The sequence below is a fragment of the Panthera pardus genome, unplaced genomic scaffold, assembly GCF_024362965.1.
Source record: "Panthera pardus isolate Hobbes unplaced genomic scaffold, ASM2436296v1 HiC_scaffold_10, whole genome shotgun sequence".
In the NCBI taxonomy this organism is placed as follows: domain Eukaryota; kingdom Metazoa; phylum Chordata; class Mammalia; order Carnivora; family Felidae; genus Panthera; species Panthera pardus.
The window spans coordinates 104,287,403-104,306,210 of record NW_026526655.1 but is presented as its reverse complement, the minus strand read 5'-3'; the positions used below and the strand labels follow the sequence as shown (position 1 = coordinate 104,306,210).

At 44.6% G+C, this 18,808-nt stretch overlaps 1 protein-coding gene, 1 long non-coding RNA gene and 1 other non-coding gene across 29 annotated transcripts in view; 1 reads left to right on the top strand and 2 right to left on the bottom strand.

Annotated features, from left to right (window-relative positions):
• Positions 1–18,808, top strand: part of CLASP1 (cytoplasmic linker associated protein 1) — a 271,145-nt gene that overhangs the window by 79,996 nt on the left and 172,341 nt on the right. For all 27 annotated transcript variants that reach the window (XM_053909860.1, XM_053909828.1, XM_053909856.1 and 24 more), the window contains exons 3-6: positions 12,757–12,835; positions 14,629–14,732; positions 15,593–15,684; positions 17,863–17,938. In XM_053909860.1, coding sequence (XP_053765835.1) covers positions 12,757–12,835; positions 14,629–14,732; positions 15,593–15,684; positions 17,863–17,938 — 351 coding nt within the window. The remainder of the gene's footprint in view (positions 1–12,756; positions 12,836–14,628; positions 14,733–15,592; positions 15,685–17,862; positions 17,939–18,808) is intronic.
• Positions 812–17,458, bottom strand: LOC109278780 (uncharacterized). Its single transcript, XR_002085834.2, has 3 exons — positions 17,309–17,458; positions 17,060–17,113; positions 812–1,522 (listed from the first exon to the last, which is right to left on the bottom strand). It is a non-coding gene; the product is annotated as an uncharacterized LOC109278780 (long non-coding RNA).
• Positions 12,084–12,209, bottom strand: LOC128772776 (U4atac minor spliceosomal RNA). Its single transcript, XR_008416929.1, has one exon. It is a non-coding gene; the product is annotated as a U4atac minor spliceosomal RNA (small nuclear RNA).

The window sequence follows — 18,808 nt, the reverse complement described above, 5'->3', positions numbered from 1 at the left end:
AGGCAAATAGATGATCCGGAAATGAATGTGACAGCTAGAAGAACTGGGTATGGTGGGCATGCTGGAAACACAGCTTTCTGTCTACGCCCAGGGCATATATACGGGCAGGCACTGGAGTTCATGCAAGGGGAGAAGATCAGGCAGAAGAGGGAAGGTAAAATGTACGTAAGGAAGAACACAGCACATTCAGGAAAACCATAGGTGGACGGTGGGCCACAAGCGGAACTGTTGAGGTGTGTGCACGCCGTGAGCTCTTCAGAGAGTTCTCGGGGGAGCCGGGAGGACTCCTGGTCCACACAAGCTCCGGCCCGACCCCTGGCCTTGCTCTCCTTCTACACCCGGCACTGTTTCCGGATAGATGAATATAACCAGTACCTGCCTTTGGCAGATGCCGTCAATTCTTTGGGATCCAGTCGCTGGAAAGATCAGAGTTTTGTTCAGCCTAATAACTGATTTTTTTTTTAAACAGCATTACTGAGATATAATTTACATACCATATAATTTACCTGTGAGTGTATAATTCAGTTATTTTTAGTAAACTCACCAAGTTGTGCATTTGTCCATCACTCTGAAAAGACCCCTTACGCCCGTTTGCAGTCGGGCCCCTTCCAGCCCCCAGCTGTAGGCAATCATTTACTTCCTATCCCTGTAGATTTGCCTTTTCTGGACATTTCGTATAAGTATATTCATACAATATGTCGTGTTTTGTGTCTGACTTTGGTTTCTTGGCATCATGTTTTCAAGGTTCATCTATATTGTAGCATGTATTCGTACTTTGTTCAACAGCCCTTTATTGTTGAATGGTATTTAATTTTATGGATATACCACATTTTGTTGATTCATTCACCAGTTGATGGCTGTTTGGATTCTTACCACTTTTTGGCTGTTAGGAATAATGTCCACTTTTTACCAGAAGGGCAGCCAGTGGGCAGATGGTTCTCTGTGATAAGCACAGAAGAGTAACCAACTTTGTCATTACAGTCTCGGTGTTCTTTTTTGCCCCTTTTGTAAGGCTGATTGATTAATGGATATTATTTGAGCCACTTAATAGCTGAGTGACTTTGCCCAGTTGCCTGCTTCCTTATCTGTAAAGTAGGGGTATTTATAGGTGTGGTACTTGGCGCAAGGTGTCGTTGTAAGGATTAAGTAATATTATAAAGAGGAGGATATATGCAAGGTACAGTTGATTGGCCCTGTACCTCTCCCCTCCCCCACCCCGCTACCTCTGGGGAAGTGGGTGGGACTGAGAAAGGGCATAAGGAACTGGCCTGCTTTGGGTGTTTAGTGCTCATTTTGGAGAGTTGCACGTTCAGGTCTTGGCCTGGGTGGACTTGGAGGCTGGAAGGCCTCCTAGACTGGGCCAGCTGGGGAGACCCACGGGAGAGTCGGGGGCAGGGGCCACAGCTGTAAGCCTTGCTGGCTGGCTGGGGCTGCATGGCCTCGGAGGGAAACTGGGGTCTTGGTTTCGTCCCGTAGACAACCGTGAATGTTCTGGTGCCTGTCTCCCATTGATGAGTTGTATCTGGAAGAGAGAAGTGGCAGATTTAGGGATCTTTGGCTGGATTTGAGCCACAACGTGTTTTCTTTGGGCTCCTCAGACCCTTAAGATTCATTCAGTAAGTTGCGAGTGTTTAACATCTGGAGATGTGGTGTGCGCACGTGCGCTCTCTCTCTCTCACAAAATAAATAAATAAATGTTTAAAAAAACCTTTAAAAAAACTGAAAGGGGGCCCCCTGGGTGGCTTAGTCGGTTGAGCGTCTGACTCTTGATTTCAGCCCAGGTCATGATCTCACGGTTCGTGGGGCTCTGAGTCGGCCTCTAAGCCTCCTTGGGATTCTCTCTCTCGGCCCTTTCCCCTTGCTCTCTCTCTCTTTCTCAAGATAAATAAATAAACATTAAAAAAAAAAAAAGCTTTTGAATCTGGAGATCTGACCACAGGGACCTTCTTACATGGTGTCAAGTGAGCAGAGCTTAAGAGGTGGTCCCTTGCCCCTCTACACGCTGGCCTGGGTTTTTACCTCTTGTGTTTGCAACCACTGGTGTAGAGCTGTGCTGGCCAACAGCATAGCCGTGAGCCTCCTGTGGCTTATTTAAAATTAAATAACTTCATGTTTGTTTGTTTGTTTAATTTTTTTTAAATGTTTTTATTTATTTTTGAGACAGAGAGAGACAGAGCACGAGCAGGGGAGGGGCAGAGAGAGAGGGAGACACAGAATCCGAAGCAGGCTCCAGGCTCTGAGCTGTCAACACAGAGCCTGACGCGGGGCTCGAACTCACGGACCGTGAGATCATGACCCGAGCCAAAGTTGGACGCTTAACCGACTGAGCCACCCAGGCGCCCCGAGTAACTTCATGTTCTAAGTAAAATTTAAAGTTCTGTTTCTCATTCACACTCCTATTTCAGTTGCTCTCTAGGCACGTGTGGCTAGCAGCTGCTGATCGATCGCACAGACACAGAACGTTTCTGTGACCCCTGAAAGTTGTAGTAGACTAGTTTAGATCTGTAGCCGTTACCAACTGCCTCTGTCTGTATTCAGCCCTTGCCTCCTAGCCTCATCTGACCTATTGCGGCCCATGTGTAGAACCAAGTGGTTGGGTGGTGTGATGGCTCGAAGTTCCTTTCTAACAGTAAAATCCTTGTATATGGGCAATGACAGGTAACACGCGAGAACTTGGTTAGTCCCATTAATCTCTGGATTATTGATGTTTTAACAGACTTCCATCCTTTAACAGGCCGGAGGCCCTTCCAGAGGAATACCCAGTGACATTATCCTTGGGATGAGTGTCGCAGGGACTCCCTCGGTGACTACTTTGAAGGACCGCCAGTTTGGGTGAATGATTCTCCCATTCTATATGTCCGTACACAAAAGTCACTGACTTTATCGTACTCTTTTTTGGTATTTGTGTTGTGCTGTTATTCTTGGGATTAAAAGTGAGTGCAGCGTAGAGTGCTAATGAACTTCTTCCTTACTTAATAAGGTTGCAACGTGGAGTCTTTTAAAATAACCAACAAATTTGTAGAAGTCAGCAGCCTGTAGCCCCACAGGGCACCAAGTGCATTATGTTAAAAATAGAGCTCATCTAGTATACAGTGTGTGTTCTCTTTGACCCAGCAGTTTGTCCTTTTCAGAATTTGTCCTAAGGAGATAGCCGTACATGTGGGGAATTGGGCACCCATCACAGTATTGTTTGAAGTAATGAAAAATTCTAACCAACCCTGAGTGCCAGCATTGGTTTGGAAGATTGAATCAGTAGTTATGGTACTTGGATACAGTAGGGTATCAGATAGCCACTGAAAATGAGGGTATAGACCTTGTCTGTTCATTTAGGAAGACTTCGTGGCATATTGGTGGCATATTGAGTGAAACCGCCCCCCCCCCCCATTTATGTAAAATTCACATGCAGATATGCTCCTGCAGAGATGTCCTGTGGGGACAGCCATCAAAGTGTTAATAAGGTTATTATCTAGTGATGGGATTTGGGGCAACCTTAGTTTCTTCTTCAGACTTCTGGTCCTCTTTCCCCCTAGTAATCTAGGCTTGTTTCATTTTTGTTTGTTTGTTGGTTGGTTGGTTGGTTTGTTTCATTTTTTATTTTTTAACATGGTGCTCTCATCACTTACTGAGTACCTACTGTATTCCAGGCATTTTCTTAAGACTCTTCACCCTCAGGTGTATTCTTTAAGGTATTATTGTCGTGATCTTACTGATAAAGCATGTGAAGCCTGGAGACGGAGCCGTCCAGCTGGCCAGTAGGGTTGGTAGAGCAGGTATTGAGTCCCAGATCTGTGTGACAAAGCCCTGCACTTTGTCCTGTTGTGGGCGCTGTCAGGGCAGCAGAGAAGTTTGAGCCAAGGCTCACCCGAGAGGTTTTCTGGTATAACTGGCAGAGAAGTACTGTGTCTTGCTTGAGGTCATACATAAGCTAGCTCGAGAGAGATGAGAAAGACGATAAACATGGGGTTCTGGATACTGGGAGTTTGTTCACAAATCTGCAGATGGTCTTGATGAAGTCAGGAGGCTTGGGTTTGTTTCCAGTTCAGCCACTGCTCAAACTTCGTGACTTTGGGTAAATCTTTTGGCAAACTCTTTGGTCTTTATTTTCCTCATTTGCAAATTCAGGATAGTATAGTCTGCATCTCAGGTTACTGTGAGATTATTCAGATTCACCCCAAAGTGCCTTAAAAACAATAAAGTACAACACGAGTGCAAAATATTATATTTACTGAAGCCAGTCCAGTCTTCTGAGGCTTAAGGAATGTAGTGGTCTTCCTACCTAGCTTGTCCCTTACGGACTTTTTTGGAGAAAAGAATTTAGTATTTCATAACAGATGTCACGCTCTAGGACGAAAACTGTGGTGGTTTCTGTTTTGGTGCTTTTTTTACTGGTGGTTTGGAAAGTAAGGGAGGCAGAGACTAGTCACAGACTTACAGGTCAAGGGGTCCAAGGAGCACTGCCACTTTTTTAGTTTTTAAACTTAATAAAAATTGCAAACTATCTGTAGAAAGTGCATGGAACACAAAGACACAGTTTTATAAGTTGTGATAAAACTAATAGTTGTTAACTGCCACTCTGGAACAGATGTAGAACATTGCCAGCGTTCCCCAAAGTAACCACTCTCCTGACTTTTATGGTAATCGCTTTTCTTTTCTTTTCCTTTCTTTTCTTTTCTTTTCTTTTCTTTCTTTTCTCTATTCTTTTCTTTTCTTTTCTTTTCTCTTTTCTTTTCTTTTCTTTTCTTTTCTTTTCTTTTCTTTTCTTTTCTTTTCTGTCTTATCACCTAAATATGCACTTTAAAATTATAGTTTATGTTTGCTTGTTTTTGAACTTCATACAAAAGTTTCATTACTTAGTGTCTGGCCTTTTCACTCGTTGTTACGAGATTTATCTATACCATTGAGCATAGTTGTGATTCATTCATTTTTATTCTTGGGTATGAAAACCACAACCCATACATTCTACAGTAGATGGACACATGGATTTATAGATTTAGGCTATTATAAATAGTGTTGCTTTGATGAATTTTGTATATTTCACCTGTTATTTATGTGCAGGTATGTCTATTGGGCATATTCCTAGTGGTGGAATTGCTGCAAATTTTGTAGATAATACCAGGGTGTTTTCTTTTCTTTTTAAATGTTTATTTATTTTGAGAGAGAGAGAGCATGTGTGTGCGGGGTGGGGGTGGGGGCAGAGAGAGGGAGAGAGAGAAGCCCAAGCAGGCTCCACACTCAAAGCAGAGTCCGACACAGAGCTTGATGACACAGAGCTTGATACCATGATTGTGAGATCATGACCTGAGCCAAAATCAAGAATCGGAAGCTTAACTGACTGAGCCACCCAGGTGCCCCCAAAGATGTTTTCTGAAGTGTTGTTTGTACCAATTTACATTCCAACCAGCACGTATGAGAGTTTGCATGTTCTTGTCACACTTGGTATTGTCAGTCTTTAATTTTAGCCATTCTGGGGAGTATGTATCAGTGTCTCTTTATAATTTTACTTTCCATTTGTCTGATGATTAATGGAGGCTTAACAACTTTTCATATACTTCTGACCATTGCTGTCTTTTATGAAGTGTCTGTTCAGCTATTTTGCCCATTTTTGTTCTGGGTTGCCTATTGATTGGTTTGTAGAAGATCTCTATATATGTACTGTATATTCTGGAATCAGGCCTGTGGTTGCTTATTTGTTTTATAAATACCTTCTTTCAGTGTGACTTGCCTTTTACTTTCTTACAGTGTTTGATATGCCAAAGTTCTTAATTTTAGTTTGATCCAGTTCATCAGTCTTTTCCTTTAGGGTTTGTGTTTATTGTGCCCTGCTATTTTCTTATGTCAATTTCTAAAAGCTTTATGGTTTTGCCTTTCCACACTTACATCTGTTACTGGGAATTCATTTTTATGTATGGTGTGAGGTAGGAGTCAGTTTCTTTCTTATTCCGTATATTCAGTTGACTCAGGGGCATTTATTTAAAAGAACAACCCTGTTCTCACTGGTCTGTAGTACCCACTTTCTCATAAGTTAAGTGTCCATATATGTGTGAGTCTGTTTCTTTATTCTGTCCTTTTAATACAGTTTTTCTCTCCTTGACCTGATAGCACATTGCCTTAATCATTACCATTTTGTAATAAATCTTGATATCCAGTGGAAGCAAGTTTTATCACCTCTTGTCTCACCATTTACATTTCCGCATAGATTTTGGAATCAATCTGTGGACTTCTTAAAAAAATACACAGTTGGAATTTTGAGTGAAATTTTACTGAATGTAGATCAATTGAGGAAAAATGAGAATTTCACTGTACTGAATATTCCAACCTATAGTTTATCTTTCCATTTATTTTAGTGCTCTTTAATTTTTTTAAATTGTTCCATAGCTTTTTGGGTAGATATTTATCTTGGCTAGCTTTATTCCTAGGTGTTTATTTTTATGCAATTAAATATGGAAACTTAAAAAAAATTCCTTTTTGGCTTGTTGGTACGGAAATGTAGTTGATTCTTTTATATATTGACTTTGGATTATTCAGTCTTGCTTAGCTAACTTTTTAATTTTATAATATACCTGTACATCTTCTAGATCTTCTATTTATATAGTTTCCATTAATAATGGCAGTTTTGCTTCTTTATGAGTTTTATACCTCCAGTTTTTTTTTTCCCCCTCAGTATTTCATCATGAAGTATGCTTGATTTGACGCTTGGATCAAGATTTGGCTCTATCCACGTTTGGCTGTTTTGAATAATGCTGTTAGGAACATAGTTGTACAAGTATCTTTTGGAATCCTGCTTTCACTCCTTTTGAGTATATACCCAGAAGTGGAGTTGCTGGATCATATGGTAATTTTGTGTTTAATTATTTGAGGACCCACTGTATCATTTTCCATTGTTTTATATTCCTACCAGCAGTGTATCAAGAGTTCTGATGTCCCCATGTCCTCACCAGCACTTATTTTCTTTCTTTATTTTCGTTTTCATTTAAAAAGGATGTTTATTATTTATTTTGAGAGAGAGAGCAGGGGAGGGCAGAGAGAGAGAAGGGAAGGGGGGAGAGAGAATCCTAAGCAGGCTCTGCACTGCCAGCAGAGCCTGATGCAGGGCTCAAGCTCAGAAACCGTGAGATCATCACCAGAGCTGAAATCCAACCAACTGAGCCACCCAGGTGCCCCCTTTTGCTTGTTTTCTGTTTTTTTTTTTTTTTTTTAAGCAGGCTTTACTCACAACCTTGAGTTCATGACCTGACATGAGATGCTGGATACCTAACGGATTGAGCCACCCAGGCACCCCTCTTCCTCCCTTCCTCCTTTCCTCCCTTCTGTTATAATAGTGATCCAAATGGGTCACAGCTATTGCTTTTTACCTGCTGTTGCTGACTGTCCTTTTTGAACTCCACTTGAACTTATGTTCGTTCTTTTCTGTCTATTCTTTGTCTCTTACCTATTTTTTTTGAATATTTCATCCTTTTGCCTTTTCACTGTGGATTTCTTTCTGCAGACTTAGTGTCCAGTGTGCTTTTAAACCCATCCATTGAATACTGAATTTTGGATATTGTATTATTTGGTGCTTTTGAAAATTGATGTCACTTTTTAAAGTTCGTAATTTCTCTCCCCCAAATTTTAATCGTGTTTTATCTTCTTACGTATAGTAAGAATTACTATTATTATTATTATTATTATCATCATTATTATTATAAGTAAGCTTTATATCCAACATGGGGCTTGAACTCATGACTCTGAGATCAAGAATCACATGCTCTACTGACTGAGCCAGCCAGTTGCCCCAGAATTATTATTTTAATATCTAATTATTTTCATGCGCATAGTTCAGTGTGTCTGTGTTTCTGTCAGTTTTCATTTCTAGTTATCATGTGTGCCTGGTTATCTTTGGTTGTATTTTGGACATTGTATTTGCAAATTGTTTAAAGAAGTAAAATGAGGGGGTGCCTCAATGGCTTAATTGGTTAAGCGTTTGACTCTTGATCTTGCCTCACATCATGATCTCACAGTTCATGAGTTCGAGCCCTGAGTCAGGCTCTGTGCTGATAGTGTGGAGCATGCTTGGGATTCTCTGTCTTCCTTTCTCTCTGCCCCTCCCCAGCTTACATTTTCTCTCCCTAAAATAAATAAACATTAAAAAAAGAAGTAAATTGAAGACTAGATTGGATGATGTTCTCTCCATCCAGAAGTGCTTTGTGTTTTCATCTGCCCAGGGCTTTAGGGCACTACTAAGCCAAGATCATTTCCATCTGATGTCAAGGATTGCTATTTTTGTGGGCCACCCAGATTCTTAGAAGCTAATCTGTGGTTGTTTAGGCTGTTTTACTTTCAGTTCACTCTTCTAAGGTCTAGCCATTTGGATTTCTAACTCAAGTTGTAGGGGGCTATGCAAGCCATCAACCTTTGGGGGCTCTGGAATCCAGTCTGTTCTCCTGGACCCAAATGGATATTGAGAGTGATTCTCAATGTTTTGGTTGCCCCTTCCTGGTGTCTAAATGGCCTGAGGGCAGAAGTGAGGCATTTGCTGCAGGCTCCTCTCTCTGGATTTTACTTTATTTATGTTTCATGACCTGGTAACTACTCTTTGCCTTCTTAGTTCTTTGATGTTTCCAACCAGATGTTCTTTTATAATTTAGCTAGCAATTTTAGTTGTTTTCAGCATGAGCGTGAGTCTGAGTTACTTTGCAATTATTACCTGCTTTTAAAATCTTTTTTTTTTTTTTAATGTGTATTTATTTTTGAGACAGAGGGAGACAGAACATGAGTTGGGGAAGGGCATAGAGAGAGGGAGACACAGAATCTGAAACAGGCTCCGGGCTCTGAGCTGTCAGCACAGAGCCTGATGCGGGGCTTGAACCCACGAACTGTGAGATCATGACCCAAGCCGAAGTCCGACGCTTAACCGACTGAGCCACCCAGGAGCCCCTAAAAGCATGTTTTTAAAGTTGTAGGATAAAGGAATTGTGTTGGACCTTGAGAACTCCTCTGTTCTCATCTGTTCAATGAATTCATTACTAAGTTAGTCAAGTAGCTTGTGTTTTGTTTTTGCTTTTGGTAAAGTAGGGGTTGATTGACCACTCACCACGTACCCACTACTGTGCCACGTGTGTGTGTGTGTGTGTGTGTGTGTGTGTGTGTGTAATGGAAAGTTTGAAAAAATAACAAGGCATAATATTCCTTACATGTAAGGAGTTTAGTTGTGAAAACAAGCATAAACTCAGAAAATTGAATAGAATATTAAAGGAGGTGCTCAAAGGTAATGCAGAATCACTGGCTTAGTGAACACTAAGGCATTAAGTCCTGGGTGTGAGCCCGACCTCCTCCTTGCCTCTGCCCTCTCTCTCCCAGGCTGCCTTCCTCATGCTGGTCACTGTGCCCCCTGTTCCAGCCCCCTGTCACCCCTTCTTTGCCATTACAGCTATTCAGGGGCTGTCCCATCGTCTCCAAGACGTATCTGAAGCCCTTGAGGAGCTGCCTCCCCTGCGACTTATCGGCCCTGTCGTGTGCTTCAGCTGTCCCCATCGTAGCAGCCGTCTGTCTGCATGCACGCTTCCCTTGGCCTGCTTCCTTTGGTGCAAGGCTGGTTTTTCAAAACTTAGCTTCACACCGCGTGACTTTTTCTGGGAAGCCTTCTTTGCTGTCTGAGTCCCTTGCTGTCGGGAATCACAAACCTCTGCTGGACCACTGGTCAGTGTCTGTTGCCCATGGTAATGGCAGTGACAGTGAGCTGGCTATAACAGCCAGCACGTGTGCGTGGTCTAGCCCTGACCATGCACCAAGCACTATTTCAAGCACTTGACGTACACAAAGCGACCTATGAGGGAGCTGTTACTGTTGTCCCCGTTTTACAGCTAGGAAACTGAGGTACAGAGAGGCTTCACGGCTAATAATTGTGGTCTTCCAGGCAGTGGTTTTATTCATGTATCCCCTTCTTCAGTAGGGAAATGGAAACACAGGAGCAAGGCCTGAGCTGCGAAGATAAATGTTTGTGGGTGACGATTCCCTTTCTTGCCCGCTGGGGCTGTGACTCAGGGTGAACTAGACAACTATATTTGAGCCCCCCCTCCCCCACCCTACCCCGCTTCCTTCCCAAGTTTAGTTGTTGATTCTGTTCTGTCCTCTCCTGTCCTATTTCCCTGGGTCTTAGCTGCCAAGCCAGGCTTCTTGGGGAGTCTCTGGACTTCCCAGTCCATCTGGGCTAGACTTTTTGAAATTTACTCTGTAGGGTTTAGCTAGGCATGATCTGGTCCAACCTACCAAGTAAACCTCCATCTTGGAAAGGATTGAAGTCTGTGCTCCCTCCAATTCTACAGGTAGCTTAACTGATGATACGTGCTGTGATATCTGACAGAATTTTAAATCCTTTGAATAAGGATTATTATACTTTAGTGTTGAATGAGTGATGAAGGGATGTGGTGAGAACTCGAAGGCGGCAACATTTAGTATTTCTGTAATGAATAATGCTCCCACCTCCAACAAGTTATGCAACCATACTCATGCTTAGGATTCATCAGGGAAAAGCCAATTCTGTTTAATTAATGGGCTGCTCTTTTTAAAATACAAGCATTAATGTTTGGCACAGTTTTGGATTTACAGGAAAATTACAGGATGGTACAGAGATTTCCAGTGTACCTCCCACTCAGACTCTCCGTTAATATTAACATTAGTACGGTATTGTTGTTATGATTAATAAAGCAATATTGATGCATTTTTATTAACTCAAGTCCAAAGTTTATTCAGAGTTCCTCACCCCCCCCCCCAACTGTCTTTTATCTGTTCCTGGATCCCACCCAGGGTACACACTACAGTTAGTTGTCATGTGTCCCCAGATTCCTCCTCTAGGTTAGGACAGTTTCTTGGACTTCCATGTTTTTGATGACTTTATCAGTACTGGTCAGGCATTTTGTAAGATGTCCCTCTATGGGAATTTGATGTTTTCCTCATGATTAAATGGGCTTATGGATTTTGAGGATGTAAAGTGTCATTTTAATCACACCATCACAAGCATAGATAGGTCAACATGATTTGTGACTGTTGTTATTGACCCTGATCATCTGGTTGAGGTGATGTTTGTCAGGTTTCTCCACTGTAAAGTTATTCCCCTCTGCTTTCATACTGTACTCTTTGGAAGGAAGTCAGAGTGTAATACCTAATCCTCTTTAGCCCTGCGAGTAAAGCCACCATTTTAAAATGTATTATACCATGACGTATTTAAAAAAGAAAAAAAAAACCTGTTCTTTGTAAAAAAATTTTAGAATTACTTCCTTTAATATCTCCAAGGTACCAGCCCCTTTCATAGGGCATGTAGTAGACATGTTTGTGCCCTGATTAATGGGCAGTTTGAAGCAGTGAATTCCAAGCTGAATAGAAAACCCTGCGGTCTTTGCTTTTTCAAGCTCCTGCGGGCAGGGGCAGGGGCAGACAGATGAGAATTCGGAATCATAATTATATTGCCTGATGTTAGGATTATTATCTTTGCCTCAGTCTTACGTGGTCTGTAAGATACTGGACTTCGTTTTTTTTTTTTAAGAGAGAGGCAAACCATAAGATAGACTTTTTTTTAATGTTTATTTTTGAGAGAGAACGTGTGAGTGGAGGAGGGGCAGACACACACACACACACACACACACAGAGAATCCAAGGCAGGCTCCAGCCTATCAGCACGGAGTCTGACACGGTGCTTGAACTCAAACAGCAAGATCATGGCCTGAAGTCGGGCACTTAGCCGACTGAACCCCCTAGGTGTTCCTGGTTTGTTTTTAAAGCTCTTGTAACAAGACAACACTGCTTTCTACTGAGCAGGGAGGCTTATTATATCCGATCATGTATTGAAGCACAGAAGCGGATTTCGTGAATTAAGCTTGCGTTTTGGGGAGCATTTCTGGTCTACACCCTGATAGGTCTGTGAAGTGAGCTTTGGTGCGGTTGAGTTGAATTAGCTGTGAATGTTGTTAGAAAAGTGTAAAGAAATTAAGGAAACGAAAGGGGCAGGGAGCGAGCGCCGCTTATAGGTTGAGCAGAGCGTTACAACCAGCAATGTATGTTTAACAAAGCTCTCATTTGAACCCGAAAGTCGTGGAAAAGAGGTTTTTCGTTTTTCCAAAAATTGCACCAAGGTAAAGCAGAGCTCTAGCTGATGCGGGTGTGTTGTGCAGGCGTTAGCAGTACTGCCCTCACTATACGTTCATTGGACAGTAGCGCAACCCCAAGAAAAGGATGGTTGGTGAGAGCTGTGCGTGCGCTGCTAGCAGGAAGCGCCAATACCGGGTTGGGTTGGGGTGACTAATTCTCAACTGGCCTTGCAGCCTGGTAGCTAGTGTCCCTTTATACTGAGCACAGCTTCCGAAGGAAACCACCAACTCCTTGTTCCCCGAGGCTTCTGAAGGTCGCGACGTGGCCGCTTAGTTTTACCCAGAAGGCCACGCGCCAGATGCGGGTAATTTGCATACGTATTCCTCGTCGGGGCGGGGCTGTAGGGGGCGGGGCAGCGGCGCCGGTTTACACGCTGGTCTGCTCGCGTTCTGCATACGGACCCGCCGTGGCTTTTTATTTCCTTTCAAGTGACCAGTTTTCTATTTAAGCTGTGAACAGCTCTTTGCGTACCAGAGCAGCCCTCTTGATAACCAGTTTATTCTGCCGTCGACATGCACTCTCCGGGCTCACGGACGGCATTTGAGCCAGGAATGGGGGGGCATCCCGGCAGCTGGTGGGCGCGAGCTCAGGCCCCGAGGCCGGCAGCTAACGGGTTCCCGCTGTTTTCCCTTGCAGGTGGTTCTTCTCGGCATGGACATCCTGTCTGCGCTGGTCACCCGGCTGCAGGATCGGTTCAAGGCGCAGATTGGCACAGGTGAGCTGTGGGTAGGTGTGGAGCGGGCCCCCACATTCTCCACCGTCCAGCCCCCAGCCTTCCCTCCGTCTCCCCAGCGCCTCCACTTAGCTGTATCCAACCCTTAGAGCTGGAGCCCCCCACCTCCCGCTGTCCTAGCCAAACCCCCTCCCAGCCAACCAACCCTCGTCTCTCCTTCAGTCTCCCCCTGCTGGCGCGGCACCACTGCTCCCTCTCCCCTCCTGAGCTCACCCCACAACCGCTGGCCTCACCGCACCTGCTGGCATGTTCACTGTTTCTGGTTTTACCATACCTTTCCGCTGGCTTCTTTCTGTGTTCGTGTTTTCATACACAGTGTCACTGCCTGTTCTTTCTTCTACAGATTAGCTGTCACATTTTAGTGCCAACCAAATCATATTTGCCCCTTTTGAGGGGCATTGTGTTTTCTCACTTGGAGAAGGCCTGCAAATCTAATACGGTTATATTCTTTCCAGGTCATTATCGTTGGTGTTAGTGTGTTCCCTTTGATCGTAAATGTCACAAGTGCATGTTAAATGACCACTTTTTATTTTGGAGGGAAAACAGTATGTCAGAAAAATGAAATAAAAAATAAGCACAGGTTTCGTTTTCGAGATGACAACAGTCATTTCTCAATTCCTGACTTCTGGGATTTCATGGTAGTATAAGCACCAAGCAGCTCTGTTTGTACACACATTTCCTTATAGAACTTCTCCCTTTCAGTTGCTGCATGTGTATTTGTTATTATTATTATTACTATTTTTTTTGCTAACTTCCTGGTCAGCATGCTCTTTCAGACAAGGTCAAGAACTCTTTCCCACTCTGGCACTAACTGTCCATCTATAAATAAAAACTTCCCTTTTATTTATTTATTTGTTTGTTTTTAAAAAACTTTTTTTTTAAATGTTTGTTTATTTTTGAGAGAGAGAGAAACAGAGCTCGAGCAGAGGAGGGGCAGAGAGAGAAGGAGACATAGAATCCAAAGCAGGCTCCACGTTCTGAACTGTCAGCACAGAGCCCGACGAGGCTTAAACTGTGAAATCATGACCTGAGCCAAAGTCAGACGCTTAACTGACTGACCCACCCAGACACCCCAAAACCTCCCTTACTTTTAGACATTTCATATTTTATAGCATTATATTTTCCTCCTAAATTAACAGAATTATTCAGGGATAGCTCTCGTAAAAGAAAAGTTTATGGGAGAAGCAAAGTAAGCTGATTTCTGTTAGGTGAATGCTCTTGGAGTGCTAGCAGGTGGCCCACACCTGGGTGTGGAGGATGGGTGGGGACCTTGACTCCCTCTAGAGCACGTGCATGTACATTATGTAGAATTCACAAGTGTAGATGAAAGAAGGATGGAGTCTTGAGTGCCCGCTCCTTTTACCTCCGGTGAATATGCTGGACCCCCTCCTTTACCTAGATTTCCATTCGTGTTGACTCTTTCCTGCCAGAATCTGCCACTGACATCCATTTTAATTTTTTGCCAGCTTAAAAATGTGTTGAGAGCTAGCTGGAGGAGGGTGGGCTAAGGAAGAAGACTGGTATAGGATGTCCGAGCAAAGGACTTCGGATTCTCAGACCAGCTCCTGTGGATTTTAGTGAGGAAAGTAGAACCTTGCGGATCCGTGGGTTTGGATTGGCGCACATCATTTAGGCCAGGATTTTGTCTTCCTGGGGATTGAAATACCCAGATGGTGACTGCAGGACCTGACCTCCCCCACCCCACCCCACCCCCAACCCTGCCCCGCCCCGCCCCCACAGGCTTTCATTTGATGAATTTGCATTTTGATTTTCAGTGTTGCCAAGTTTAATAGACAGACTGGGAGATGCTAAAGACTCTGTGCGGGAGCAAGACCAGACTCTGCTGCTGAAGATCATGGATCAAGCTGCTAATCCCCAGGTAGGGCGGGGAGGTGCGTCTGCCTCACTCAGCATCCCTGGTGACTCCATATAAAAAGAATTTCATTTAAAGCTGTTGTCTTTCACGTGAAAAATTCTGTAGCATTTAAGCCGCACCCGCACGCCCCCATACAGGATGGTTAAATAAGTAATAAGTAGCAAAGGGTATACTTTGAATAAATTAGTGGATTTAACATGAGTCTCGAGTGCTTGGTTGAATCCATTAGATTCTTGAGCTTGTGTAACTGACTCGGTTTCTCTGAAAAGAGGCGGTTGTGGTGTCTGGAGGGTCAGGAGCCGTGGCTGGAGCCCTCATTCCGATCTGCTAGTGAGCTGGGGCTGCGGGGACAGGTGGACAGAGAGACACAGCCCTGCCTTCCAGGCTTCAGTTGTGTCATGTTCAGGGGGTGGGGTGGGGCGGGGTGGTGGAGGGATCAGAAAAAGCCATCCAGAGAGGGTAGAACCCAGAATGTGTTACGAGGTGAATGGATGTGTGGCTTGCAGATACAGCGGGGACCACTGTTGTGGACCGGGAGAGCGGTAGGAGTATGTGATCTTTTGCATGCCACCCAAACCTCTCTCGGCTTTCATTTCCTCACCCACGAAACGGGGGCTGGTTACACCTTTGTTTCAGAGCTTTGGGGATAATCACATGCAGTTATATAAAGGAATGTGTTTGGAAAAGCTGTGTGTTGATATACGAATATAAGTCACTATTTTTCAGTGTGCTCTGGAGAGGACGAAATGGGTGAGTCGAGGCTGGGCTGACTTGGCACCTGCTGAGAGGTCCCTCTCCTGTTGGCCCTGTATTAAATGAAGGCTCCTCTTCTCCTCTCCTCTTCTGTCCTTTGTCGCCTACAGTACGTGTGGGACCGGATGCTGGGAGGCTTCAAGCACAAGAATTTCCGGACTCGGGAAGGCACGTGCCTCTGCCTTGTTGCCACACTCAATGCGTAAGTCTGGGTGGGGCCTAAGGGTTTCCCTGGCCAAGCATGTTTATTTTCGTTTTATTTTTTTTTAAGTTTATTTATTTATTTTTAGAGAGAGAGAGAGAGGAGGAGGGGTGGAGAGAGAGAAGGAGAGAAGAGAGAGAGAGAGGGAGGAGGGGGTAGAGAGGGAGAGAGAGAATCCCACGCGGGCTCTGCATGGAGCTTGAACCATGTGTTCGTGAGACCACAAGATCATGACCTGAGCTGAAATCAAGAGTCGGACGCTTAACCGACTGAGCCACCCAGGCGCCCCAGGCGCCCCAGGTGCCCCAGGATTTTTATTTTTAACTTTGTGTTTTGAGATAACTATAGGTTTCAGGAGGTTGCAGAGAAACATCCTGGGAAGTTCCGTGGACCCCTCCCCATAGTCCTTCAGTGTTAACATATCTTACATCTTGTGTAGCACAGTGCCAGCACCTGGAAACCAATCGATGCAGTGCACAGGGCTCCTACAGATTCCTCTGGTTACACTCAGGCATGGTGGGTGCCGACCTGTCCATTTCTGTCACGTGTGTGGCTCTGGGGAGCCAGCCCTCCAGCAAGGTACAGACCTGCACAGCACCCCAGGCTCCCTCACGCTAGCCACCCCCGGCAACCACTAATCTCTTCACCATCTCTGTGATTGTGTCGCTTCAAGAGTGTTATACAAATGGAATCATACAGAATGAGCATGTAACCCTTTGAGATTGACTTCTTCCACTGAACATAATTCTTTTGAGGTTGCGTATGGGGTATCGCCTACACAGCAGTTCCTTTCTTTTTATCGCCCAGCAGAATTCCACGCTACAGACTTAGCCACTCGCATCACCATTCACCTGTTGAAGGCTATTTGAATAGTTTCTGCCTTCTGGCTAGTACAAATACAGGTGCTGTGAGCGTGTACGTACACGTCCCGCCATCAATATAAGCTTTCCTTTCTCTTGGATCGGTGTCCAAGAGGGCCATTGCTGGGTCGTTTGGTAGGTTTAATTTTAAAGAAGCTGCCAGACTTTTTTTAGTTTTAAAAGGAACTGCCAAACTGTTTTCCAGAGTCGTCTGTACCATTTTACATCCCCAGCAGCCAGTGTATGAACGATTTAGTTTCTTCGTATCTCTGTTAGCAGTGAATGTTCTCATTGTTTTTTATCTGACCCACGTTCTTAGGTGTATGGTGATATCTCATTGTAGTCTTAGTTTGTACTTTCCTAACGAGTGACATGGAATATTTTTTCATGTGCTTATTTGTAGGAGAGGCAAAGATTTTTAAAACAGAAAAGTTACACGTCACTCCTTCTGATTATAAAAGTGACACTGTATATGTCCGAAAACGTGCAACAGGAAGAAAATAATGATTACATACCTTTCTGCCACCTTCGTGCAATCACTGTCACCTCATGGCGCATTGTAGTCCAGCCTGTAAAGTTATATTATTTTCAAAAAGAAAACTGGGATGACATGTCACCTCATAAAATTTTCCCCTTCTCATTACCCTTTTCAGTGCCGTTAAGTTTGCCCAAACGTGTCTGGAGTTTTTAAAAAAAGCATTTCTTGGTTTGGATCACAGTAGTTTCACTTCTGAGAATGTGCCCTAAGGAAGACACGAGCTTACCGGAGAGTTGTATTCGCAAGGGCTATTTGGGGCCGTATCTGTGACGGTGGAAAGCGGTCAGGGACTTCAGTGCTGCCCAGCTGGGCGGTGTTCAGCTGGAACCCTCCGCGGCCACTGTGTCTTTCCGTCCAGCGGTCATCAACCGAACGTCAGCCTGGGCAGGTGGAGAGTTAAATGAGGACCCTCTAGGGACTTGCGGTTTCGTTGAGAACATGGAGTTGGGCAGAATAGGAAGTGCGTGATAGGATAATAACGCAGGGCAGCCGTGTGGGAGGCAGGCAGTGCTGTGGGAAAGGCTGGCAGGCAGATCGGGGAGAGCCCTGAGTGCCAGGGAGAAGGCGCGTCAGCGAGCAGCACGGACGGCTTTGAACTCTGTGCAGAGGAGGCCTTTGTGGTGCGCTGATTTTGGAACCAGGTGGGCGGAAGATTGGAAGATGGGAAGGAGGGAGAGCCTAGGTGTGAGGGGGCGATAGGGCCCTGGGGAGGGAGAGGGAGGGGGGGAGCGTTTCTTCCCTTTGTTCTCACCAGCAGTAAAACACTCCTTTTGTTTTCAGCTCTGGAGCACACACTTTAACACTAAGCAAGATTGTGCCACATATATGTAACTTACTTGGAGACCCCAACAGCCAGGTGAGTATATTTTGGTGAGAAAGAAGTATCCTGCTTACAGACCATCAGGATGCATTTTGGTGTCCTGTGTATACCTGGTAGGCGGGTGGGACTTCATTCCTGTTTGTAATGCTCTGATTATCGTTCCAGATATTAGCATTAGAGCCCGTTAGCATTAATAAGGCATCACTGGTGAATGTGGTGGCCCCTCTGCCCTGTTCTGTGTGTGGCTGAGGCCTCACTGCCTGTGAAGTGACGTCCTCTGTGCCGGCCTCCAAGATAATGTTGCTGGAGTCACTCCCTCTCCAGCCAAGAGGGGGTGAGCTCGGGGGAGAGCGATCAGTGCTGATTGAAGTCAGATAGGGATTGACTCTTGGGGGAAGGGGGATTAGATGGAAAGGGCCTGAGCAGTATGTTCTGAGGGGATGGAAACTTCCCTTATTCTGTGTGGGTGGTGACCCCTTTGGTATATGTAGCTGCAAATTCCTTGACCCCAGACAAACTCTGGATGGTGTTTTATGTAAATCTTCCGTAAATTCAAAAACCAGACTCCAGAGCACCACCTCGTTTGTGTAAGGGAAGGAGAAGAGTTGGCAATCTGGGCAGTCACCAGGCAGGTCCCAGAACTTTCCAAGCCTGGGCTTCAGAAGTGCCAGTTTTCCCACCAGTCAGTTCTGTTTGTCACCGAGAGTCCTTTGTGTTACATTAGTTCGCTCGTACGGGCTCATCAGAAAAACACCTCAATAGATAAAGGGGCCGAAAATTGCAACAGTTCACCAAAGAAATACACGTGGTAAGCAGGCCTCTCATTTTAGGCTGTGACTGGTGATCGCTGACGTGCCCCCCAGAGAGGTCGTGCCAGCTTGTCCTCCACCTCCCACCCTACCCCTG